The sequence below is a fragment of the Vicugna pacos genome, chromosome 35 (genome assembly GCF_048564905.1).
Source record: "Vicugna pacos chromosome 35, VicPac4, whole genome shotgun sequence".
Taxonomy (NCBI): Eukaryota; Metazoa; Chordata; class Mammalia; order Artiodactyla; family Camelidae; genus Vicugna; species Vicugna pacos.
The window spans coordinates 23348593-23375089 of record NC_133021.1 but is presented as its reverse complement, the minus strand read 5'-3'; the positions used below and the strand labels follow the sequence as shown (position 1 = coordinate 23375089).

At 37.2% G+C, this 26497-nt stretch overlaps 2 protein-coding genes across 4 annotated transcripts; one reads left to right on the top strand and one right to left on the bottom strand.

Annotated features, from left to right (window-relative positions):
* Positions 1-1341: 1341 nt before the first annotated feature.
* Positions 1342-17469, bottom strand: ENKUR (enkurin, TRPC channel interacting protein). 2 transcript variants are annotated; one of them, XM_015243261.3, is made up of 5 exons: positions 17367-17469; positions 14574-14719; positions 12390-12616; positions 8513-8659; positions 1342-1891 (listed from the first exon to the last, which is right to left on the bottom strand). In XM_015243261.3, exons 1-5 carry the CDS (start codon positions 17441-17443, stop codon positions 1718-1720), a joined length of 771 nt encoding a protein of 256 aa, XP_015098747.2. In that variant the 5' UTR covers positions 17444-17469; the 3' UTR covers positions 1342-1717. The 2 variants fall into 2 exon arrangements, with proteins under 2 accessions (XP_015098747.2, XP_006208936.2); XM_006208874.4 differs by having other exon boundaries at positions 12390-12613.
* Positions 17470-17710: 241 nt separating this feature from the next.
* Positions 17711-26080, top strand: THNSL1 (threonine synthase like 1). 2 transcript variants are annotated; one of them, XM_072954993.1, is made up of 2 exons: positions 17711-17786; positions 23733-26080. In XM_072954993.1, the coding sequence occupies exon 2, from the start codon at positions 23781-23783 to the stop codon at positions 26025-26027; it is 2247 nt and encodes a 748-aa protein (XP_072811094.1). In that variant the 5' UTR covers positions 17711-17786; positions 23733-23780; the 3' UTR covers positions 26028-26080. The 2 variants fall into 2 exon arrangements, with proteins under 2 accessions (XP_072811094.1, XP_006208937.2); XM_006208875.4 differs by lacking the exon at positions 17711-17786 and adding an exon at positions 17984-18260.
* The last annotated feature ends 417 nt before the right edge of the window (positions 26081-26497 follow it).

Below are 26497 nucleotides of genomic sequence, written 5' to 3'. Positions count from 1 at the left end.
TTTCCCCAGGAAGCCTGTGAGTGAGAAAGACAGTAAGTCTACCTACCACAGCATTGTGGGCCATGAAGAAAAGTCTATACTCTTTAGTAGACATTTACAGAAAGCAAGAGAAAAACCATCTGTTAAAAACACAAAGTTATCATTTTAACATTTAAGGCAATTCTCATTCATGACTCCAAAACATAACCACTGTAAGGCTGAAGCAATTAGAATATTTTTTGCATTGCTACTGATTTTGAATTATTTAAAACTAAGTATGTGTGGGAATTATCTTAGAAAGAAAACACTAAATTAAACATTTATCCTTAACTGTGGCAGAGGAGGCTGGCTGTACCAGCAGAGCCACTGGATAGAAGGAGACGAAGTCCCTGAGTGACAGTATGGAAGAGTGTACTCTCCCACCCTCATTCACAGTGCATGGGATATAGATGGGAAATTTATCTTTTAATCAGGCAACTAAAATTTGGAGGTAGTTTGTTAAAGCAACTAGTGTTACTTAGAAAATGCAAGTGGAAATGATGTGCACCTGTCCAGGCCTGGACATGCCACCCCTCAACTCTGCAGAGAAGGGAGCTTACCCAACCCTGGAGTCTGGGGCCCTGAGTGACTGAGTGGAACAGGGATCCTGTGGGTCTCTTCACAGCACAGTCCTGCTATGGGAGCCAGAACTGAGTTTCTAATGTGCTTTAGTAAACAGACATTTTGGGGTTTCTTGTTACAGCTCTTCATCTTCCCTCAGTAGCAACCAACCGTTCCGGATAAGTGAGAATTTCTTGTATACAGTATTGCTCTGATATTTTATAGTTCCATGTATTTTACCAAATTTCTCTAAAAATTTCACAAGAGAATCTTTTCCTTCTTGGATACTTACAGGTTTGTTCATTTTGGGTTGAAGACAGCTCTACTTGCATAAACTTACTGCTTAAGAAATTATGTAACATTAAAAATAGAAACATGAGAATTCACAAAATAGAGAAAACCAAAAAGGAAAAGTAAGATCCTATTTTAGTGAAATACATATAATAAATTATGGAATAAGGCACCGAGAGTAGCTAAGTTTTTAAAAGCTGGATGTCAGGAAAGAGGCTCTTCTCTTTATCCTCAATGAATGCATTTGCTAAGCTGTCGCCTTGACTTTATGTTAGCTTCTTAATTTTTCTTCTTCCAAATGTAAACCTCTCAGCCTATATAACATTATGGATATTGAAAATATTTATAGGTGTGAATAGCTGAAAATGACACAGGCCACCAGAGAATATATGTGATTTGTAGCTAAGACAATATGCAGAAAACACTTCAGAGTAGTAAAAAAGCTTACAGCACTATTTCTAATTCAAAATGTTAGTTTTGAATGTTATGTTTATTGTATTATTCAGTGTACAAAAAAATGTGAATTTCTGAGTACTGACTTTTTCAGGGCCTAGAAATTAATGTTTATCTGAAATAAGTACACAATAACAATGAATTAATTATGCTATAGAGCTGGAATACCTAACATCAAACTTTAACTGGGTTAGACATGGAAACCCGGACACTGGTAAAAAAATTTTTTTCTCTGTTAGTAAATAATCCATTTATTCTTTAAACTTTGCCTAAGCCATTTCAGTAAAACTATTTTCATACTCCCTATAGCATTTTCCGCTTTGAAAACTTATGGTTTCATTTTTTTCTGTGTTTTTTCTACGTTGAAATGACTATGTTTTTAAAAAATCCACTATTACTTATTAGCAACATAAATGATTTTGTGCTTTTCGAAGACACCAATGTCATGTTCCAGTTGCTTCATTTCTTCTTCCAGCTTCTGCTTGCGGATCTTCTTTGATATGGAGTCGATGAAGACCGAGAGGGACTGGAATTCTTTGTGCACCTCTTCCCATTTCTTTTTCAGCCCCTGTAAATGGTAAAGGAGGTGTTACATCCCAAAGTAAAGGGCAGGAGTAGAGTGAATCGCAAAGAAAACTGTGCTGGTGAGGAAAAATGTAAACAGGTAAAGAAAACTGACAAAGATAACTAAAAAATGATATGTGTTTATCAAATTCTTGGCCACAATAACAAAACATACTGCACAGAGGCCAAATCCTGTCCTTGACTGTGTGCTCAATTCCCATTGTGGGTGTTTATTTTCTTTGTTTTTAATGTTACTGCACTTGGTTTTACCATCAAATATGCATATACAGAGTTATGAGGAGTATGAAACTAAGCTCGTAGGAAATGATTTGGTAAAAACGACTTAGAATTGATATCCCCACGCCAAAACAAAAATTTATGAGCAGCAAATTATTCCTTATAAAAGTTTTTAGTTTTTTTTTTAAGATTTAGACAAAAAAAATCTTCATTCTTCAATAGAGAAATCACATCACAACACTTGATTCTGACTTACATGGCCATCTTTTCTTATATCTGCCTAAATGAAGTTGCACAAAATGCCAAAATTCAATTTAACAAAAGATGACCTTTTACGTGTTTGCTATCTTAGAAAGAACTCTTCCTCCATATAGTTAAGGAATCTGTACTTCCTATTAGTTTATTTTAGAAATGATTGAAATGTCATTACATTTAACACATATGCTAATTCAATAATGTAATTAATGTTTTATGTTCTCAGAAACCAACAAATTCAAACTTAGGATCTCTTAGGAGCAATAAAGGTTATTTCCATCTCTGCATAGTTATCATTTCTTATCACAATGGCACTAGAGGCCCCACTGACAAAATGGTCTTAAACTAATTGAACTCATGCAATGAAATTTTATAAAGTAATGCTTTCTATTATTCACTCTAGATCCTCAAATCATTTTATTTACACAAAAATTAAAAGTAAAACTGAACGTAGAATTTAAAACATTGTCTTGAAATTATGATCCCTGACACACAGATGGAAAAGAGCTCCCACACAAATGTAAACCAAAGGAAAGCTGGAGTAGCTATGCTTATATAAGAGAAAGTTGACCTTAAAACAAAGACTGTAATAAGAGACAACAGGCATTACATAATGATAAAGGAGTCAATAAAACAAGAGGATATAACATTTGTAAATATTTATGTACCAACATAGAAGCACCTAAATATACAAAGTAAATATTAACAGATTTTATAGAAGAAATAGACAGCAATACAATAATAGCAGGGGCCTTTAATACCCCACTTAATATCAATGGATAAATAGTACTGTCAGAAAATCAGTAAGGAAACACTGATTTTAAGTGATAGGTTAAATCATATGGACTTCATAGATTTATACAAAACTTTCCATTCAAAAGCAACAAATACACATTCTTCTTAAGTATACATGGAACATTCTACAGGACAGATCATAGATAAGGTCACAATTCAAGCCTTAATACATTATAGAGGACTGAAATCATATCAAATATCTTTTCTGACAACAATAGTGTGAAACTAGAAATCAACTATTTGAAGAAAATTAGAAGATTCACAAATATGTGAAGATTAAACAATATGCTACTAAACAAGCAATGAGTCAAAGAAGAAATAAAAAGAGAAATTTAAAAAATACCTTGAATCTCACAAAAATGGAAGTATAACAACATGGAAATATAACATACCAAAATTTATGAAATGCAGCAAAAACAGTTCTAAAATGGAAGTTCACAGTGGATAAATGCCTACCTCAAGAAATAAGAAAAATCTCAAACAACCTAACTTTAAACCTCTAGGACCAGAAAAAGAAGAACAAACAAAGCCAAAAGTTAGTAGAAAGAAGGAAATAACAAACAATAGAGCATAGATAAATGAAATAGAAACTAAAAAGACAGTAGAACAGATGAATAAAATAATAGCTGGTTCTTTGAAAGGATAAACAAAATTAATAAAGCTCTAGCTAGATTCACCAAGAAAAAAAGAGAGGACTCAAATAAAATCAGAAATGAAAGAGGAGATATTATAATGGATACCACAGAAATACAAAGAATAATGAAGACCACTATGAACAATTATATGCCAACACATTGGACAACTTAGAAGAAATGAGTAAATTCCTAGAAACATACAACCTACCAAGACAATCATGAAAAATGAGAAAACCTAAGCAGTCCAATAATGAGTTAAGAGATTGAAGCAGTAATCAAAAACCTCCCAAGTCCAGGACCAGATAGTGAATTCTACCAAACATCCAAAGAATTATTACCAATCTTTCTTAAACTCGTACAAAAACAGAAAAGAATGGAATTCTTTCATACTCATTTTACAAGGACAGCATTATCCTATATCAAAACTGGACAAGGATGCCACAAGAAAAGAAAATCACAAGCCAATTATCTCTGGAACATAGATGCAAAAATCCTCAACAAATTATTAGCAAACTGAATTCAACAGTACATTAAAAGGACCATACACAGGCATACTTTGGAGATATTTCAGGTTTGGTTCCAGATCACTGCAATAAACTGAATATCCTAATAAAGTCAGTCACATGAATTCTTAGTTTCCCACTGCTACATAAGTTATACTTACCCTATACTGTAGTCTATTAAATGTGCAATAATACCATTATGTCTAATAAAATAAACACCTTAATAAAAATAATTCATTGCTAAAATATGTTAACCATCATCTGGTTGTGCAGGATTGCCACAAATCTTCCATATGTAAAAACCTCAATATCTGGAAGCACAATAAAATGAAGTGCAATAAATCAAGGTATATCTGCACCAAAATCGAGAGGGATTTATTCCAGGAATGCAAGGCTGGTTCAAGTGTCTGCAAATCAGTCAACGTGATACACCACATTAATAAAATAAAGGATAAAAACCATATGATCACCTCAATTGATGCAGAAATAGCATGACAAAATTCAACCTCCATTTATAATCAGAACTCTCAACAAAGTGCATATAGAGGGAACATACCCCAACATAATAAAAGACCAAACATATATGACAGGCCCACAGCTACTATCATACTCAACAATGAAAAGACGAAAGCTTTTCCTCTATGATCACATCCAAAAATGTCCACTCTCACCACTTTCATTAACATAATATTGGAAGTCCTAGCCAGAGCATGGGAATGGAATAATTTAAAACTACTGATTAAAAAAAAGAGAAAGAAAGAAAATATGTTCCTTGAAAACCATGGCCACAGATTTAGATTCATGAGCATATTAGAAGTGTCCTATATAATATCTTCATAATGAGCCCTAGTACAAATTTAGTCTCGTAGAAACTTTTTGGGGACAAGATAGCTTCAGTGATTTATTTCCATGCTCAGGTAAAAAAAGATGACAAAATTGGGCACATTTTATAGGAAAACTGGTTGAGAGAAAAGGTCACAAATGTTGAACTCTTCCTAAGTGAGATTAGGATTTGGGAAAGGAGAAAAGACAGAAGGGAAAGTATCTTTCAAATTTTAAAAAGAGGGGAATGAATTAACACAGTTCTTGATATTGTATGAGAAGTATTCCAAAAAGAAATCCTCAAAAGAATTCTATTTTTCCATAGCCTTTCATTATGAAATGGGCTATATGTTTCCACAGCGCTCCATAGGAGTGCCTATTGCAGAAAGGAAATCTATGTATTTAGATACTTTGAAATATCAAAGGTTTCTCACAGCTCATTGGGTGATATTTCCCTATTACTTGTGGTCACAGCAGCTACACATTTTGCAGTATTTCTTTTTAAAGAATACTTTGCTTTATCTTCCAGTGTGTACAGTAATATTTGGATCAAAGTCAACAGCTAGGGATGGGAACTAAATGCGATTAATATTTCATATTATATTGAAATAGCCTCTTTTCTGTTTTTAAGAGGGTTTTTTTTTTTTGGTTATTTCATCTTAAAAAATGTTTTATCCACTGCAGCAAAGAGATTTTCCCATATTTTTATTTCTTAATTTTTCTCTCTTTTAGTTTGGCACCGAAATAATACTGCTAATTTTGGAAAAGTTCCACACAGGGAGAAGCAGTCATAAAATAAATAAGAAGTGCCTTCAGTTTCAGGCTCCTTCTGTCTCCACCCCACCCCATCCATTCTGCACCTTCTTGTCCTGCCCTGTGACTGGGGTGGGGTGGGATGGGGTGTTAATTCCTGTGGGCTGCTCCTCCCCCAGCGCTTTTGCCCTCCAGCCTCTCCCTGAGTTCAGCCAAGGAAGGCACCAGTGGGAGAGGAGACAGCGAGCTTGGGGCCTTTCTTTCCCCCTCATTTGACATGACCTGGACATGATCAGCTCTTCCGTTTGTGACTACAATGCCTATCAGGGCCCCTCTTCCAGGCTCCAGCTCTCACCCGGCTCTGGTAATGCTGTTTGTTCCCCTGCCCTTCAGCCTAGGGTGGTGGTGATTTCCACCGCCCCTGGTCCTGGTGCCTCAGTGTTCCTTGTTGGTTCCCTTAGCCCAGCTTCACTTCTGAAAATAGTTCCTCCATAAATTCTCTTCGGAATCCCAGCCCAGGTTGCCTTCCACTTCTTGCTGGATCCACGGCAGACAGAGCTTCCGTCTGTCACCTCCTATGCACGTGTGTATAACGTGGTGGGAAAACACTGGCCTGGGAGTTGGTTGATGTGAGTTTTAGTCCCTCTTCAGCTACCTGATAATTTTGCGACCAGAGCAAAGGTAAGCCAAACTGCAAGTTCACTGACAGTAAGGACCACATTTGCTTTGCTCACAGTAGTATCTCCCGGGCTGGGTACAATGCCCAGAACAGAGAAGATGTTCAGTAGATGAATGGATGGATGAAGGAACAAATAAGCCCACTTAATACAGTTGCATTTTATATCCTCATCTATGAAATGAGAAGTTTGGCATCATTAGACCAAAAGATCCTTTCCAGAATAATGAGATTGTTATTTCATGAAGAATGAGCAGAATGTGTCCTCCTCGGGGACATGTAACCATGCTGTCATATAACTATATGCGACTCTTAACCAGGGAGGGGAGCAGGGTTCAGGGCTTGTCAGGAGCATAGCTAGTGGCTCTGTTACCATGGCAGCTACATGACCTGGCTAACAAGGCATCCAACAAGGGAGGGTTAGCTGTTGTCCATCAACGTGGACGCAAAGGAACTCTGTAAGTGACCATGTTAGGAAGCTGAGACTTGCTTAACCACCTCAGCCAAGAAGGTGCAGGGTGGAAGAGCCTTTTCCTTCTGGGGGAAGTTCTTCCTCTCTTTATTTTTCAGCATTATTTTAGATATAAAAACCTGGCTTTCACAAAAGCATGTCTATTTTAAGAAAGGCAGAATCCAAATGAGAGAGGGGGAGGGAGAGAGGAAGAGAGGGAACCAAACAGCAGTGCTCTTCCTGCAAGGGACATACTGTCCCACCTGCACATCTGCCAGCCTTCTTGCCTGCCTGTCTTCCTTTCCTCTTTCCAGCATACCATTATGAAACACCTGTGTTTATACTGGGCACTGGGTTAGGCACTGGGGAGACTGATAACAACAAAGAGACACAATTCTTGCCCTCAGGCCACTCCTGCTGTCTGGGAAACCCTCTTACTCTGCAGCTTAAGGCCCAGCTAAAGACCTACCTACATCCTGCAGTGAATGTTCATGCCTTGGAACCTGGTAAAACATATGATCTGTACTCACACAGAATCCTACCTCTATATGTACGCATATACACAGCATCTCTCATCAATTAAATTACAACATTATCCATACCAGAAATTTTATCTTATGCCTCTTGTGGCTCAGCATGATACTCTGCAGAACAGGCATTTAATAAATGTCTACTGATGACTGTGTTGACATTGATAAAACATTAAGAATTTAAAACAGCATATGAATCCATTTTTCAGTAGAAATTAATGCAGTAAGACTTTTTTTTTTGTTTTTAAAAGGTCACTAGATAAAGCTTTGTAGAAATCTTTCAAACTAACAAAACAAAGACTAAAGTGCTATTTTTACCTCAATAAGAAAGAGCATGACTACAGAAGAGCATAAGCAGCTGATTAATAAAAGTCCTCTAATGATGATGGAGCAACCCTGATCACATTCCCTGATGTCTGAAATGCTTCAAATTAAGTCTCATATTAAAAACTCCAATGTAAGTGTCTTTAAGTCTATCTTATTCAAAATAAAGAAAACATATAAAACCTAGCACCTGGTTATTTTGAACTCTGGACATTTGGCTTAGAGGAAAGAAAAATAAAGTTGGTCTAGGGACAGTTCCAATTATTCTAGAGCTCCACCTAGTGAAAAAAACCTCTATTTTATGGATTTTTTTTTAAATGCAGGGACATGAGAATGAAAATAATGCTCTTTTGCTTTATTAATGCATGTGTGTTGCAGGAGAATGTGAGCTTGCTTACAATACTACTTCAGGAAAAAACAGCAGCTCACCCAGTTGGAAACAAATCATTATTCAATAATCTCTATGTTACAACTTTTTGCTCTCCCCAAAGAGCCAGCTTTGCTGTGTTTAGCTGCCACTGTAACGAAAAGAGGGTGTTCTGATTTCAAAATCAAAGTGCTGGCCTTAATAATCATTGATGGCGGACCTTGCTTTTGAGATGTTCTAAAGACTCACACGTGAATGTACATTACAGAACACTTACTTGCAGAACTGCCTCCCTTTCTTCGTCAGATACCCTTTTAATCGCTCCTTTCCTAAGGTTTTCTTGGATATAGTTATCATACTCCTCCTGCGCTTTCTTCGCTTCCTTATTTCGCTTACATATATATTCAGGCGTGACACCATAATCCTTAAAAGGAAAAGATAAAAATAAAACCCAACAACCTGAAAGTAATCTTACATATGTGTACATACCAACTGATGATCAGGAGAAAAAGACATATTACAGACGTAAAGCCTTTGTTCAAAACACTGCACATTGAAATAAGTCAGTGACTTTTTTTTTCCCTATTGGGAACTAGTGGATTCTGGTCATTTAAAACCACCTGCACTGCTATTGTGGCCCTTTGTTTTCCCTCTTCTTCCCAGTGCCTGTTCTTGCCTGGTGACTGGGCCCTTACTTTACCCTTCAGAGTTGGCTTTTCTTTATTTCTTTAAGGTGCTTCAGCTTTTACCTTGAACTATCTTGAGTATCTTGAGGTCTGTTTTGCATGCTCTTGTTTAAAAAAAAGAAGGTAAATACTTCCAATGCATTGTAAAAACAAAGTGAAAGATACTAAGCACATCTGCTTTAAGAAAAAAACTGACTTGGGCCCCTAAGGCGGTTTTTGGAAATGCAGAATACATTTTTAGGCTCCTGGGCTGCTTACAAGGACTGATGCTGAAGCAATCAGCTGTGATTCTTTCAAGCTAGTGAACGTGTTGACACCACTACGTAGAGAAAGAGGACTGCTCCCTGTTCATCCTTCAAAAAATTATTTGAGAATGTACTTGGTGCTAGCTACACTAAGGAAGAAGCAAGGCAAAGTTTCTGTCCTCACAGAATGTGCATTCTATGGTGAGAGGAACTCAGCAAAAATAAAGTATTAACTTGTGTGTGTGTGTGTGTGTGTGTGTGTGTGTGTGTGTGTGTGTGTGTGTGTGTGTGTGTGTGTGTGTGTGTGTGTGTGTGCGCGCATGCGCATGTGCCAAAGCAAAATCCAGTAAGAAGAAAGGAGAGCTATTTTAGGTAAACGATGCCAAGGAAGACCTCTCTGAGGAAGCAGCTGTTGAGATGGTAGGCATTAGAACTGTTTACAAATATTCTGGTTCCTCTCCTTCTAGGCACTTGGCAGGACAATGCTTTCCCGTTCCCCTTTGAGTAAGATGTAGTCATGTGACCTGAATTACTCGATGTGGACGGAAGTAACCTTTGCCCTCCTTGGGTCTTGTTAACCATAGCATAACCTAACTTACCCCTGACTGAGCCAGGGGTAGAAATCCTAGTTATAAATGTGTTCTGGGAAGTTGCAAAGCACTACACAAATAAACTCTTAAGAGCTCAGTATTCTGGTAAGTTAGTTCAAGGGTAATCAGTACAATCAGTTTCAGGAAACAGTGAGGGCAACACCTCATTTCAGCTCAGTACAATCACTGATGTTCATAATGTTGATTTTGCATCATCACAAAAGATTAAACTATGTTTGGCATACTCTGTTTAGGAGAAAAAACTATCTCACAAATGGGTAAAAGGTGCAGTGATCTGAAATATTTGCATGTGCGGGATCACTGAAGAATTAATCATAACATTAATAATTGCATATATTATAAGAGCCACTCTTGATTGAACATTTATTAGGTGCCAGGTGTTGCATCAACTGCTTAATATAGTTTACATCACTTAATCCTCACTACAGTGCTGTGGTAAATCCAGTAACTTGTTCAAGATCACAGAGTTAAGTAAGTGGCAGAGTTAGAATCAGAAATGCTGCCTCACTATTACTGCTGTAATACTCAGGCAAACATCCAGGCTTCAGTTTGCTTACACAAACTGTCCTCGTGGCACCAATGGACATGTAATATTTTATTTGGAGCTAAAACATGAGGTTCACCCACTTTTTAAAAAGTGGCATTGCCCTTACAAGGACTTACTATCTCACTTACCAGTAATAGGTTTTAAATCTTAACTCTAATAAGTGGCAAGTAAGTTGAATTAGTCCTTCATGAGCCCTGATGGCTTAGCCAGCTGGAGTACATACACTAGGAGCAAAGAATTGCATGGCTCGGTGAACAAGCCCAGGTGGACTAACCTAATATTTTCCTGTCTCCAGGATGGAGACTCTTAATTTTCTGTTCAACGCAGAAAGTGTACTAAAGCAGAGAGATTAGGCAGAAGGCCGCCAGAAGGAGGGGCACAGTGTGTGGCTGTTGGTGGCATGACCATCAAAAGAGGAGCGGTTTTACACAATAGTGGAGAAAGGATGGACTGTGAGTGGCTTTAAAGAGCCAGAAGAGTGACATTTCTGCTTTTCCACACTCTGTGGGGCAAGGACTACGACCAGCCTCCGGGGGCCACAGAGAGATGAAGTTTCCGGAGAAGCCTGAAGTCTCTGTTGGCATGTGCTGCCGACTGCTGGATCCTACTAAGGACTTCCAAGGTGTCTCAGCCAACTGAGTGACGAGGGTTTCTCAGGGAATAAGCAGTGCTCCCTGACAACAGCTCTGAGGTTCCTGTTTTGATTCTGAACAGGCACTGGATTTATCATGGCAGATCACTGGACCACCTCAACACATGCCTCTCCTACATCACTGTTGCAATTCCTTTTTTCTCTTCCTTTCTTCCCCCTTTCCTTCCTTTCCTTTTTGAAATATGTTATATCATGCATTATTATTCTTTAGGGTTTTGCACTTGTCTTTTGCTATATATGTTTCCAGCAATTTTGTGCTCTAGAAGCATGCAAAGTAAAATAAGTTTTATGTGAGGTTTTTTTGTAAGCTTTCTTTTTAAGTTGATTTTTTTTTTGGTGGGGGGGAAGTAATTAGGTTTATTTACTTATTTATTCTAATGATGGTATTGGGGATCGAACCTAGGACCTTGTGCATGCTAGATGTATGCTCTACCACTGAGCTGTACCCTGCCCATCTCTTCTGGTAAGCTTTTTAAATTTTAAAGTTCTCTACTGAAACAAACCCAAGCTTCTACAATTTTCAAAAGTGAAATTATATTCCTATCTGATAAGCACTTTTTCAGATAGAAATGAAGGTCCTGAAAAGACTATTGTACAGTACTTTCAAGGTCTGCTTTACTTTAAACGAAACACAAATGAATATATTCAGGTCAAAAAAGTACTGTGAATTATTCACACTACACTAGGATGTGTGTAGGATAGGATGGATGGTTCTAAAGTTGTTTTCCTCTTCTCTCATTCTGATACCAAGATACTGCAAACTGATGGCTAAATCTTAGGCTCTTCTAAAAGGTCATTCCTTCTGGATTTACAGTAATGACTGGGCTTCTTATGACATTTCCACCTCACCAAAAATGAGTATCTTTTAGTGAATGTTTGTTAAAATTGTTAAATATATTAACAATGCAAGTTAAGGGAAGCAATCAGAGCTTTCCTCTACTGAACCACATGTTGTTATTCATTCCAAATTTTCTGTAATCTCATCCCACTAGATTTAGACCAAACACAGGCTGCAGAGAAATAAGAAGTGTCAATTTAGATAATAGGATTGTCCAGTGAGAGCACAATTTTTCTTATTGAGGTACAGTTGGTTTACAATAGTATATTAGTTGTAGGGTATACAACATTGTGGTTCAAAATTTTTATGGATTACACTCCATTTAAAGTTACTATAAATTATTGGCTATATTCCCCATGCTGTATAATATATCCTTATAGCTTATTTATTTTAACCATAGTAATTTGTACCTTTTAATCCCCTACTCCTGTGATGCCCCTTCCCCTCCCACTCTGCCCACCAGTAACCACCAGTCTGTCAGTGAGAGCACTATTAATGATCACATAGAGAATCATTATGAATAGCATATTTAAATTACTGGAATCTCAGGTCTCATTAATATAACACAAGACTACCTTTTTATTGATGTACTTCGGAAGCAGTCCTGAAGTTTCAAGGTCATGCTTGTCTCCAGTTCTTCTGTCAACATAAACTGGTTTAGGCTTTTTAGCCACTGCCATAATGACATCGGCTGCATTTGTATTTATAAAATTTTTTTCACACTGTATTCCCATGACTGGATGGTCAGTCCTCAAAGGCACAGGAGGCTTTCTGGGCTCGTTTCGATCAAACTTTTTTTCTGCTGAACATAACATTCCCTTGTTAATATTAAACTATACATACACATTGCTACTCAGTACTATTTATAGCATCCAGCAATTTTACCACTAGTATATTAGAGTTGTATTAAGAATATATTCAACTATTTAAGGTAAAAATCAGTAATCATAAATGCAAAAAGTTAAGTGTAGCAGTCAATTAATATGCTGAAGAACAATATAAACATCTATGGGAAGAAAATAAACACCTCAAATCATATATTAGCTAACTAATGCATTTTTATTAGCTATTATGAAAATATTTTCTTATAAAGAGTTCAACAATAAATGTTCAGTTTTCCCACTGAAAAAAGTTCAAAGAAACATTAAAACTCTTCTCTGAGTACTTTCAATATTACTAATAATTTCTTCTTCAGAGGAAAGTTACCATAAAATCACCAAGTAAATAAATCAAACTTGGTGTATTGAAAGTCCAAGAACTTGTGAATTTTTTTCACTAAAATTATTATTATAAGGTATAAAAACCATGTAATAGCTATGTACCTAACATGCAGCTTAAGACAGAAAAGATTACCAATACTGTTGAAGTTTCCTATTCTTTCCTCCCCGACTACGTCTCACCTCCTAAAATAACTACTGTCCAGAATTTATCTTATTTATTTCTCTATACCACATTCTCTTCATTAGCAGCAGACCAAACTGGCCATTTTTACACAGCCTCTGACTCATCTGTTTTGATACAGGACATCAAAATAGTTTGTCAAAATGCTAAAATGTAAAATAGTTACAATTTATTTTTAAGAACCGAAGGCAACAACTATCTCGACAAAACCTTACTCAAATCTTAACCCCATCAGATTCATCAAGGCTCCCCCATTTCATTTAACTCTTTTATTGTCCTAACGGTCTTAGAGATCTGAGAGAGTTAAAGCCCATACTCAAACCTATAGTGACCTGGTAATTGCTTCAACAACTGATAGTAATGGTTGTAATTTTCATCTCTTTGAGAAAAGACTAAACAGGGTTTAGATGCCAAACAATCTTGCCCATTGGGGTTTAGAACTCTTCTTATAATAGCTGTTTGCTATTGAAGTCATTTGGCTAGGGACAAAGATGGTGAGACATGCATGTGGTGCTGGAGGTGGGGCTTTATTGGATAGTCCAAGACGTAGTTCAAGACTCCTGTACCATCCAAAGGAAAGTCTATTTGGAGGGCAACTTAGCATTGTCCATTCTCTTTTTCTACTACATTCTTTTTTTGAGAAACTTTGAAAACAATATTTAAGTTGAAGTATAGTTGATGTACAATATAAGTTACAGGTGTACAATATAGTAATTCACAATTTTTGAAGGTTATACTCCATTTATAGTTACTATAAAATATTGGATATATTCCCTGTGTTGTACAGTATGTCCTTGTATCTTATTTTATATATAATAGTTTGTACCTTTTAATCCCTTGCCCCTGTATTGCCCCTCCCCTCTTCCCTTTCCCCACTGGTAACCATAGTTTGTTCTCTTTATCTGTGAGTCTGCTTCTTTTTGGTTATATTCACAAGTTTGTAGTATTTTTTAGATTCCACATATATGTGATATCATATAGTATTTGCTTTTTTCTTTCTGACTTATTTTCCTTAGCATAATACTCTCCAAGTCCATCCATATTGTTGCAAATGGCAAAATTTCACTTTTTATGGCTGAATAGTATTCCATTACATATATATACCACATCTTCTTTATCCAATCATCTGTCGATGGACACTAGGTTGCTTCCATATCGTGGCAATTGTAAATAATGCTGCTGTGAACACTGGGTGCATCTACCACATTCTTGACTTCTACTTTTTCCTGGCCTCTCAAATTCTGTTTAATACAAGGCAAAATTGCTATCACTGTGAACATTAAATATTCACAGACAAAATAATTTTAGTTAAATTACCTGTTAACACTTTTAATATTAAAAAGAATAATAAAACCTACTGGGTGGTAGAGTTTTTTCCTTTGAATGTTTCTTCAGGAAATCCTTTGGGGAAGGTATTTCAAGTTTTGCTGGTCCCATAGTTTTCACTGCAGTTTTAAATTTTTGCATATCCTCTTTTACAGCTGCCTTGAAAACTGATACATACCTAAAATTTAAAAAAAAGTTGCAGCATATATGTTTCTAGTAAAAATTATTTAAAGTTTAAAAAGGAATATACATTTCTAGTTTGTATATGTCTATATTCATTTGGAAATAGCTGTAAAGCATAATTATCTGTATTATCTGAACACTGTCCATTAGGCTTAGGCAAATTAGATAGAAGCTTTCCCCTAAGAAAAAGGTGCCAGGGTAAACATGATCGTAGCATTTCCTTGTTATCCTTTGAATATCTGTAGCATCTATAGTGATGTCACCTCTCTCATCCCTAATGTTGGTAATTTGTCTTCTCACTTTTTCTTTTCTCTTTTTGCTGATAAGTCTGGCTAGGGGTTTATTCATTTTATTGATCTTCTTAAAGAACTAGCTTTTCATTGACTTTCTCTAATGTTCACATGCTTTCCATTTCAATGATTTCTGCACTGATCTTTACTATTTCTCCTTATTTGGGGTTTAATTTGCTTTTCTTTTTCTTTAGTTTCTTAAGGTGCAAGTTTAGATATTTTACTTTAAACCTTTATACACATACACACACACACTATAAAATTCCCTCCAGGTACAGCTTTATAGCTGTAGCCTACAAATACTGATATGCTATGCTTTCATTTTCATTCAGTTCAAAATACCTTTTAAAATTCCTTTATGATATATTCCTTGGCTTAGGAGTTTGTTTAGATGTGTTTTGCTTGGTCTCCAAATATTTGGGGGTGTTCCAGATAACTCTCTGACTTCTAACTTCTATTGTGATTAGAGAAAATATTTCTGTACAATTTCAAGCCTTTAAAATTTTCTGAAACTTGTTTTATGGCACAAACCATGGTCTTTCTTGATAAATGTTCTACATACACTAGAAAAGCAAGTGTACAACACTGCTGTTGACTGGAGTGTTTTATACATGACAATTAGGTCAAACTGGTTGGTAGTATTTTCAAGTGTTCTAACAAGCATTGAAAGAGATTTTGAAATCTCTGACTACAATTTTGGATTTGTCTATTTCTTCTTCTAGTTCTATCGGGTTTTGCTTCATATATTTTGAAGCTCTAATAGTAGGTGCATAGCATTTAGAACTATCATACCTTCTTAAAAAATTTCACTTAATCATTATAAAATAATGATCTTAATACCTTTTAAAATTCTGTATTCTAAAATATACTATCTGATATTAATATAACCAATCCAGCACTCCTTTGATTAATGGCAGCACAGTGCTTTTTCATTCTTTGACTTTTTACTTCCCTATGTCTTTCTTTCTAAGGTGATTTTCTTACAGAGAACATAGAATTTTTATCCTTTATAACAATTTATTTTATTTGGTGTGTTTAGACCATTCACATTAAATGTGATTTTAAAAATGTTTGTGTTTAAATTTACCATCTTGCTATTTGTTTCCTACATATACCATTGTGGGTTCTTCCTTATCTTATCCTGCCTTGTTTTTTGTTGTTGTTTTATTTTGTGGATGTTCTAAGGTTTACAATATACATGTTTAACTCATCATAGCCTACCCTTCAAGTATTATTATATTCCTTCACATAAGGTATAAGAAACTTATGAAAGAACATTTGCATTTACCCCCCCATTTTTATCCTCGTGCTCTATGTGTATTATAAAACCCGTAATTCATTGTGATTATCTTCTCTTTAAAAAGTCAAGTATACTTTAAAGAAATTCAGAAAGATTCACTCATATATTTAACACGTTCAGAGTTTTTTATTCCACTGTGTAAATCCAAATTTCTAAGTCATACCCTTTTCTTGTGCATTATGGACTTTTGAACTTCTGGCTTCCACTGTTTCTGATGAGATATTTGCTGACCCTTTCTTCCTCTGTATGTAATGTTTCTTTTTTGTTTCCTTTGGATGGTTTTTAAGATTTTTCTCTATATTACTGGTTTTAAGAAATTTGATTTTAATGATCAGTTACCTTCTTTTCTCCCCATAGATTTATGTCCTTACACCGGACAGTAGCTGGAATGTTTACTCTGTGATTACTGTCTTGAAATTTGGGGAATTTAAGGGTCCTCACACCTATGTAAAAATTTTTAACTCAATCACATCTTTTTGGGTCTCTATCAACTCTTAATTCTACCACTATTAGATTAAAAAAAAAGACTTTAGAAACTAATTTGTCCATTTATTTTCTTTCACCAATCAAAAAACTAAGGCTCAGAAACAAATAGGAACTTATATTTGATAATAATCTTGGGGGAAAAATAAATCTCTCTTTAGAAGGCACCAGTAGTGTAGTCAGAAATAAAACAATGAACTCCTGAAACCGAGTATCAAGTACCCTAATGCAAGATAATAAAATTGTGATTTTTCTCTTTTCGACAATAAGAAATGTCAGGCTATGTTGTATACCACATCATGTACAATTAGATAAAACACAATATAAATACATACCATATAAACAAGAGGCTAACACAAGAAAATGGCCCTCTCACAGCACCTGACCGCCCTGTGAATTGTGAGATGCCAAATACTTGTATTTCGCAACCTCTTCTTTAAGAAGCTGTCATTCAAGGCTACTTCACTGAGGTAAGAATATGTTATTTTTTTCAAAAGTCATGTGATGCTCAAATGGAACAATTATTTCCCATTCCTGTTTGAAGTGATAATCTTTGCTTACCCACATACCTAGGAGGCTGGGGAGGCTCCTTCCAGTCACTGGGTATGAGGTTATAAATGCTCTCAGAAGAGCACGGTGGATCCATGGCCACCAAATGACTCCTTAAAACTATTCAGCTTTTTTCTCACTAGGCCAGTATCTCCATCCTTTTCTTCACTGCTTCCCTTTTCTTTCCTACTCTCCTGCCTTCTCGAGGAACTGAGGTTTCTCTCACGTATTTCTCCTTTGACCTCTTCTTCGCAGTCCTCTCTTGGGAATAAAACACCCTTTCTTCTGTTACTCTCGGGGCTGCTTAGAGTTGTTGACGGCACGGTTGCCCTGGAAACAGTTACCAGGCACCGGGGTAGGAGAAGGCAGAACCGCAAACTACGTTTCCTCTTTCCCTCTCTGCAGCTCTTCTCCGCCTGAGAAGTTCAATATGTGCCTCTGTGAGTAAAGGGGTGAAGGATGACGTTCCCTTAAAAATGTTGCTCTTTCCTGCCTCTATTTCTGAAGAGAAAAACTCCTGGGAGGCAGCAGGGAAGCGAAGCTGGCGCGCAGGCGTCACAGAATAAGGTCCTTGTGCGCAGGCGCCAGCCCGCTTGGGGGCGGGGCGAGCGGCTAAGGCTACACGGTTGAGAGAGCTCAGGTGGGGGTGGCGCGCAGGCGAGAGTCCGGTAGCGGGTGCGAGGCTGCTCCGGCTGTGGGCGTGGCGCGCGGCCCCGGAGGCCCGCACCGGGCGCAGGCGCAGAGGCCGCTGTGTGGGTGCGGGGCGAGCCCAGCGAGGCCTGGGGCCTGGGCCGAGGGCCAGAGGGGGCGAGCGCCAGGGGTGCGGGGCTGCGTCCCGAGGCGGCACTGGCGGCTCCTGGACGCTCCTTCCCATTTCCTTTCCTTTCCCGCGACTTCTCAGTGTGATTTTCTTGGTGAGTTATTTGAGGAGAAGGGAAAACTGTAGATCCAGTCTGTACCCATCGCATGCGTTTTCCCCTCCGCTCCTTCCCCTTTCCGCTGCTCCGCGGTGATCCCCACGCCCTGTCCTCGCTCACCTTTGCGGCCGCAGGCGTCCCGGGCTCAGCCCTGCCGCTACCTGTGCGAGCGCGCCCGCGCCCTGCCGTCCTCCGCATCCACCTGTCGCGCTCCGTCCTCCCCTCGGCCTCCCGCCTCCCTTCCTCCGGCGCCTCGCCCCTTCTCCGCCTGTTTACCTCGTGATTGGACCCCTGCTCTTAGGTCTTGACTTTGTTTCTTAAACAAGCAGCCGAAACCAGAAGAAGCCTTTTAAACGGGCCCTTGAATTTTGCCCGTTTTTTGATGTCCCTTTTTGAAAATCTTTCTGAGAAGGTTTTATTACGTTTGAACCATTTGTTCTTCCGTGAACCTACTTAGGCCCCTTTGACTGCTGAAAGATGCTCAGTTAGAAGCCTTTGCCATCCCGAAGCTCCAAAAGGCATTGTGGCAACCTTATCGAGGCCACTCTGCCCAAAGGGAGTAAGGATGCTCGAAGAGAAGAAAAGGCCGATTTTGGTCGTCTCACTGCCAGGGTGCTCCGTGGAGGGATCAAAACAGCATGGTGGCTTAGTTAACTTAAAAGGCTGTGCTGAATGTGTAGGGCCTTTATCATCTTGGGCTGTTAGTGAATTTCGTTAGGTAACAGCAAATTTAGTTTCTTTTATCCAGTTGATGAGATTTTAATTTTTATCCCAGGCGTTTAACAAACATTTTATTTCACATGAATGGCACCTTGGGGATGCTCCTGCTGTTCTTCACATCAGATTTTATATTTTCCAAAACGTAATATATGTATATGCCATCTTGCCCTTTTCTTTTCCAATTTGAGTATTTTATGTTTTGGGGTATTTTGCTTAGCACATTTGGAGAAAAATTCTGTTCTCTATATATGCTAAGATTTGAACTAAGGACTCAGAATGATAACACCGTTAGCCAAATGGATAGTCATTGGCCAAAGCTTATACATTTTCTAATTAGAAGGAACGTTTTGGAACTGATTATGCTAATTAGTTACTAAAAAAACCAAGAAGGACAAAGCATGATTTCTTCAGTTAGGAAGCACCAGCTGGTCTTAGCTTGCCTTGACTCTCCTCTGTTAATGAATACAGTAATTTCACTCATGTCATACTTTCTGTGGTTTTAAAAATATGAAACAGAATTTAAAGTCTCACTATAGTGTGTTTAGTGTACAGTCTTAATGAAGTTATTAAATCATTTGGAAAGGAACCTTTTTCCTTTAGATACTTGGTCTTTAATTCTTTTTGCCTTTGAAAGCATGTTTACAAAGAATATATTTCTAATTATTATAATTCCCTCAACATGGCAATCGTGTTCAAGGAAATGCGTATATCCAGTATGTCCACGAGGAATTAGGATTGGTGTACAATTGGAAGTCATGAACTTTTTCTGTTAAGGGCTAGATAATAAATATTTTAGGCCTTTGCAGGCCACATGGATTCATTTGAAACTACTCAGCTCCCCCATTATAGCTCAAAAGTAGCCAAAGACAATAGTTAACAAATGACAAATGAATGAGCAGTGTTGTTCCCATGAAACTGAATTTACAAAAGCAGCTGGGCCAGATTTGACCTATGGATTGTAGTTTGCACAAGACCCTTTATATAAATGGTTGTACATACAAATTATATTTTTCTGCTAAAGATAATCTTAATCTACTTAGATGAATAAAATGGGCAGAGGTGGGAATATAAATAAGACAATTGGGAGGAAAATAAACCCTATCTAAAGAATTTCTTTACAATATTTTTTTAAGTCAAAGAATTGCAAAGGATGCTTAAAGATTCATTTGAATTAGATACTCAAGACCATTAAGAGAATGTCTAATGGCAAAAGGCTAACAACAGGAAAGGCTTAGTCAACTTGGATTCTGAGATGGAGGCACAGATGAGTGGTGAACTTGTAAAATGCTTTAATTGTGAGATCCCTGTGATTACCACGTGGCGCTGAACTGTGGTCCCTTGCCCCTCTCCGCCTGGCTGTTTCAGTCAGCTGACCGATTGGAGGGCTTAAGAGGATTTTTACTTAGTAGTCAGCAGCAGCAAAGCTTCTATCCTTCCCCTGGTTAGTTTATATTCTAGTATATTTGTTTTTTTTTCTTATTACTTATTGGAAAACATTTGATTGCTGTAAAAATGCAGAATTTTTTTTAAAACCTCAGAATATCTTTCTTCATGACTTAATCTAGTCCACTATCTGCTTAAGGCAACAAGGCTGCTGTGTGCCTTACAGAGAAAATGTGTATGTCAGATAAGTTTCATTCAGGCCTGCGTTAGCGTGCTGTTGGCTGAGTTCAGTGGTAAAGAATGACTATGTATGTATATTAAATAAGATGTCTTTAAGTGGAAACACACATAAAATATTATGTATTGATCGGTTGGCAAAATGTTGTGACCAGAAGCTCACAGGAACCTAACCCTGTATTTCCCCTGGGAGCAATGATTCGCTATTCACTAATTCGCATTTATGGTGACTTTATGGAACATAACTACCATGAGTAATGAGAATTGACTATTTTACCTCTTAAGTAAAAATTCAGTTTTCAGATAAAAGTTATGTGCTATGGGCATTATTCCATCTTCTCTTGTCCCAGTTTGCTTACAGTGGGTATTGAAACCCTAAAATTAGTTTGTGGCTAAATGTTACAAAACAAAATTTAGTATATAGCTTCTTTATTTTTCTTTAAAAATGATAATATTTGTTACATTGTTATGGCACTTAATAACTGCTTTCTGCTAGTTTCAGGAAGATTTTTATGATGAAATAATACTGATACAGAATTAATGCATTGAACTGTCAGTTTTCTACTTTGGATTCATATAAAACAAAGGAAGAATTATAGTTACAAAAGATAAGGTGATGTTAACATGCATAATATTTGTCTTTCAGTCTTCTACTTATAATGGAGTTGATGTTAAGCATTCAACTCACATAAGGTGGAAAGGATCAGATAAAAGATTTAGTGTCCATAAAACAAACCGGCTGCTCAGGTGATATACAGTTATTACTAATATAGACATCAGAAAATTATGCGTTAGGAGCTAAAAAAGAAGGCACTTCGTGATGTTATAAGCAGAGGCCACCTGAATAAGCGAATCAGACTATTTTATACAGTTTCCGTCAAACAGCTAGTGTTAAAGAACAGTGCCAGAATGCAGTTTAATAAAAGAAATTACTGATAAGGTTCAAGTGTACAGTTCCTCTGGTCCTAGGTTTACTCTAGGGAAAGGATTACACTGTACATGTCAAAACAGTTCTTGATTCACAGATGAGTAGCACTATTTTCTCAGTTTATAAACAAACCAAACCATTAAAAAAAAAAAAACCTTGTGCCTAGATACTCTGATTGAATTTATGTTTTTAGTCCACCATCACTGAGTGACAGTGATTAATATTACAATATATGTGAATATTCCTATGTGCCAGCCACTATGCTGTGTGCTTTGAACTCATTATAAACTCATTTGAATAGCCAAGAGGTACCCATGTGTGGCAGACTTTCTGCACTTTTTTACAGTAGATATTACTACATCCAAATCATGTAGTGATTCAGATGGATTAAACAATTTAAAAGAATAATTCAGACACCCATTTCATAGCTTCAGTTCACTGACTTTTTTCCTCTGATCACTAAACATACAGGTAAATTATTAAAATTTTAGGTGTCATTGGGAAAGGTTTATATTTATCATTTGATTGTATTGTCTTGTGTATTGCTTGATGGCAGAAATTCAGTACTGGTTAGTACAATTCTTTTCTATCATAAGATACACGTGTTGGAAAAAAAGACAGTATTGTAATCTTTTAATAATAGGTTTAGGGAACCATGGAAAGGGTCAGTTTATTATTTTTCTGTACGTAAATGTTTTCAGGTGGATATTTTAATAATAGACTATGTGTGGAGTTTTATGATATTATATGCAGTTATGATTAACTGGAAATTTTTTCCACTTAGAGACCCCACTTTTTGCAAAGATTGACTTTGCCTCAGCATTGACAAACTCTTCCCCCTAAGATTGGTTCCTGTGTGTCATTTTGTAAGTCAGTGGGACTTAAACACATACAAACTGAAAAGCCAAATAAAGAAATGTATCCCTTCTCTTGACAGTTCTAATTTAGCTTATAGGTTAAATTCAGTGTTAGCATAAAATGGTCTAAGTGTTTTATTAGAGAACACAGTTTGAATAGCATAGATGATTAGAGTAGTAAATGTAAATTTTCAGAACACTTTAAACACACCATCTAACATTTAGTAAGACTTAGTTGCATACTGGCTCTACCACAGAACATGTGAAAAGCCCCACTACACGTCTGTAAAGTTAGTCAATTTAAATAAACATTGCTGCAGTTACTAAATTGTACTTTACATAAAAATTTGACTTGTCTGGCATACGTTTGTGTTTTAATGGTGAATATATTTCCAAAGACAGAGATGTGACCAGTATGGGGAATTACAGAGTTTCTCTGGATGCCAGAATAATTTTGTCCTTTTATCATTGGAAACATTCTTGAGGTTTTTTGCTGTCACTCTGGAGTCTGGAATTGGAGTTAAGCCTCTCCAGTGATGACATTTATAGGACAGAAATAAAAGTGACGGTCCCATGCAGATAAGGTTGTAGATATATAGTCTTTGACTTTGCTACTGATTATCAATTTTTTTAAAGTATTTGTATATTATTATTTCTTTCACTAGCTTTTTAAAAAATCCTTCAATATGGAAAGTATGTAAGAATGATTCCTAACAGTATGCCTGTAACAGGCACATAAGAAAGAAAATGTCATACCTTTGCCCCATCGTTTGGAAAATTACTTAGGCATTTTATAAGCAAATCCTTTTATTCTGGTTTCTTGCTGTGAATTCTTTGACAAAGAAATTCATGAGTAATGCAGTAGTCTTATCAACATGTTCATATAACTAAAGAGAAGTCAAATATAAAGAATATTGCTTTGCTTTTTACATTGCAAGTAAATAAGTAAATAGCATTCCAACTCCTAATAATCCTTATTTGCATGGGTTATAAACCATGAGACACTTTTCATTACAGGAAAAGAAAAACTAATTTGATTTAGTATCTTTAAAAAAAATCATCTATGATACGGCATTTTCTGAATAAAGTTTCTGTTGCTCATACTTACAAATTGTTTTGATTACTCTCTGTCTTGAGATTTGAAAAGATTATTAAAAGGATAAAATGCAATATATGAGAATTTGGGTTCCAGTACTTTTTAAAATGTCCCATAAATTTGAAAACATTATAAACAGTTTATGTACTGTGGGCATGGTTATATGCAATCCTAATGGGGTTTGAAGTCTACTGACATTAGTAATCAGATGTCTTTGTTTTGTTGTTTTGTCTTCCTGTTTTGCAAAGGGCTAAAGCCGGTTTCTAGGTTGGCTTGGGCAGAAAAGTGAAGAGAGAATGCTCCACCTTAACCGATGTCAGCATCTGAAACGAGTCATTCAGAAATGTTTTGCTAGTATACATGTTAAAACAGATAAACACACACAGCTGTTTCTTTCAAGAACCTTTGCACTTGCGGAATTGAGGAAGTCATGGCACTCAATATCCTCTCTTGTTGGAGACAAAAATATTATCCTGATGGGACCGCCCGGTGCTGGGAAGACAACAGTAGGCAGAATAATAGGTCAGAAACTAGACTGTTGTGTCATAGATGTGGACGATGATGTCCTTGAAAAAACCTGGAATATGAGTGTGTCTGAAAAATTGCAGGATGTTGGTAATGAGCAATTTTTAGAAGAGGAAGGAAAAGCTGTGTTAAACTTCTCTGCATCTGGAAGTGTGATTTCCCTTACTGGGTCCAATCCAATGCATGACGCTAGCATGTGGCATCTGAAGGAAAATGGAATAATTGTGTATCTGGATGTTCCTCTAATGGATATAGTTAGTCGTCTAAAATTAATGAAAACAGATAGGATTGTAGGTCAGAATTCTGGAACGTCAATGAAAGACTTACTTAAATGTAGAAGACAGTATTATAAGAAGTGGTATGACACTCGTGTTTTTTGTGAAAGCGGGGCTTCCCCAGAGGAAGTAGCTGATAAAGTGCTGAATGCAGTTAAAAGATACCAAGATGTGGACTCAGAAACGTTCATTTCCACACGACACATTTGGCCTAAAGACTGTGAACAGAAGGTTCCAGCAAAATTCTTTAGTGAAGCTGTGATTGAGGGGTTAGCCTCTGATGGTGGACTCTTTGTTCCCGAGAAGGAGTTTCCCAAATTAAACTGTGGGGAGTGGAAAAGCCTAGTAGGAGCAACTTACATAGAAAGAGCACAGGTACTCTTGGAAAAATGCATACATCCCGCAGACATACCTGCTGCCAGGCTGGGAGAAATGATTGAAACTGCTTATGGGGAGAACTTTGCCTGCTCAAAAATTGCCCCCGTCAGGCACCTGTCTGGCAACCAGTTCATCCTGGAGTTGTTTCACGGACCAACGGGATCGTTTAAAGATCTGTCTTTACAGCTTCTGCCTCATTTTTTTGCACACTGTATTCCACCAAGTTGCAATTACATGATACTTGTAGCCACCTCAGGGGACACAGGGAGTGCAGTCTTACATGGCTTTAGTCATCTTAATAAGAATGACCAGAAAAGAATAGCTGTGGCCACATTTTTCCCTGAGAACGGAGTGAGCGATTTTCAAAAAGCGCAAATAATTGGCAGTCAGAAAGAAAATGGATGGGCAGTGGGTGTCCTGTCAGATTTTGATTTCTGCCAGACATCTATAAAAACGATTTTTAAAGACTCTGATTTTACTGGCTTTCTTACTGTGGAATATGGAACGGTCTTAAGTTCAGCTAATTCCATAAACTGGGGCCGACTGCTTCCCCAGGTAGTTTATCATGCCTCTGCATACCTTGATCTCGTTAGCCAAGGATTTATTTCTTTTGGAAGCCCTGTCGATGTCTGTATTCCCACAGGAAACTTTGGTAACATTTTAGCGGCAGTGTATGCCAAAATGATGGGAATCCCTATTCGGAAATTCATTTGTGCTTCTAATCAGAACCATGTTTTGACTGATTTTATAAAAACAGGACATTATGATCTAAGGCAAAGAAAATTAGCACAGACCTTTTCGCCAGCCATAGATATTCTCAAATCTTCAAACCTGGAACGGCATTTACACTTGATGGCAAATAAGGATGGACAACTAATGACAAGATTATTTAACCAACTGGAAGAGCAGCATCACTTCCAGATAGAGAAGATCCTAGTTGAGAAGCTTCAGCAGTACTTTGTAGCCGACTGGTGCTCCGAGGCAGAGTGCCTGGCAGCCATTCACTCCACCTACAACACCTCAGGCTATATTTTGGACCCACATACTGCTGTCGCGAAAGTAGTTGCAGACAAGATGCAAGACAAAACCTGCCCGGTGATCATCTCCTCTACAGCTCATTACTCAAAGTTTGCACCTGCCATCATGCAGGCTTTAAAGATCAAAGAAATCAACCATACTTCCTCCAGTCAGGTTTATTTACTGAGTTCATACAATGCGTTACCTCCACCACATGAGGCTTTATTAGAGACAGCAAAGCAGCAAGAGAAGGTGGACTACCAGGTCTGCGCAGCAGATGTGAATGTCCTGAAGAGCCACGTGGAAAAACTAGTACAAAACCAGTTCATATTAAAGGTTTCTGAGTAAAATAAGAATTTTTTTCCAGTGATAAGCATTCAATAATAAATCACAAAAGTTGATTTGGAGTACAAGAAGCATTTTGTTTTTTATGTAAATATGTATGTCGGTATGTAGATCTGCTAACTTTTGGCATTTCAACAGCCTAATCTCTAGATCTGAACATTGTGCTTGCACATGCTCCTTGGAGCCCTGATCTAGAAGACAAAAGTTAGCCCAGAGCACAGACCCTTGTGCTGTGCTTTGCACTCATGAGAGATGTATCAGTTTCTAGTCCCTCATCCCCGTTTTTAAGTGGACCAAAATATCTGGTATTCAATCTAGCAATTAAAATATTTAAGCATAGCCGTTACGTGGTACATCTGTAACCATTACTGGTTCTCTATTGACTAGAAAGATAATTTACCACTCTAATGGCTAACTTCGATGTAGTAAGCGCATCTATTAAGACAGGGCTGGTGTTTTTAACTCTCCTCAAG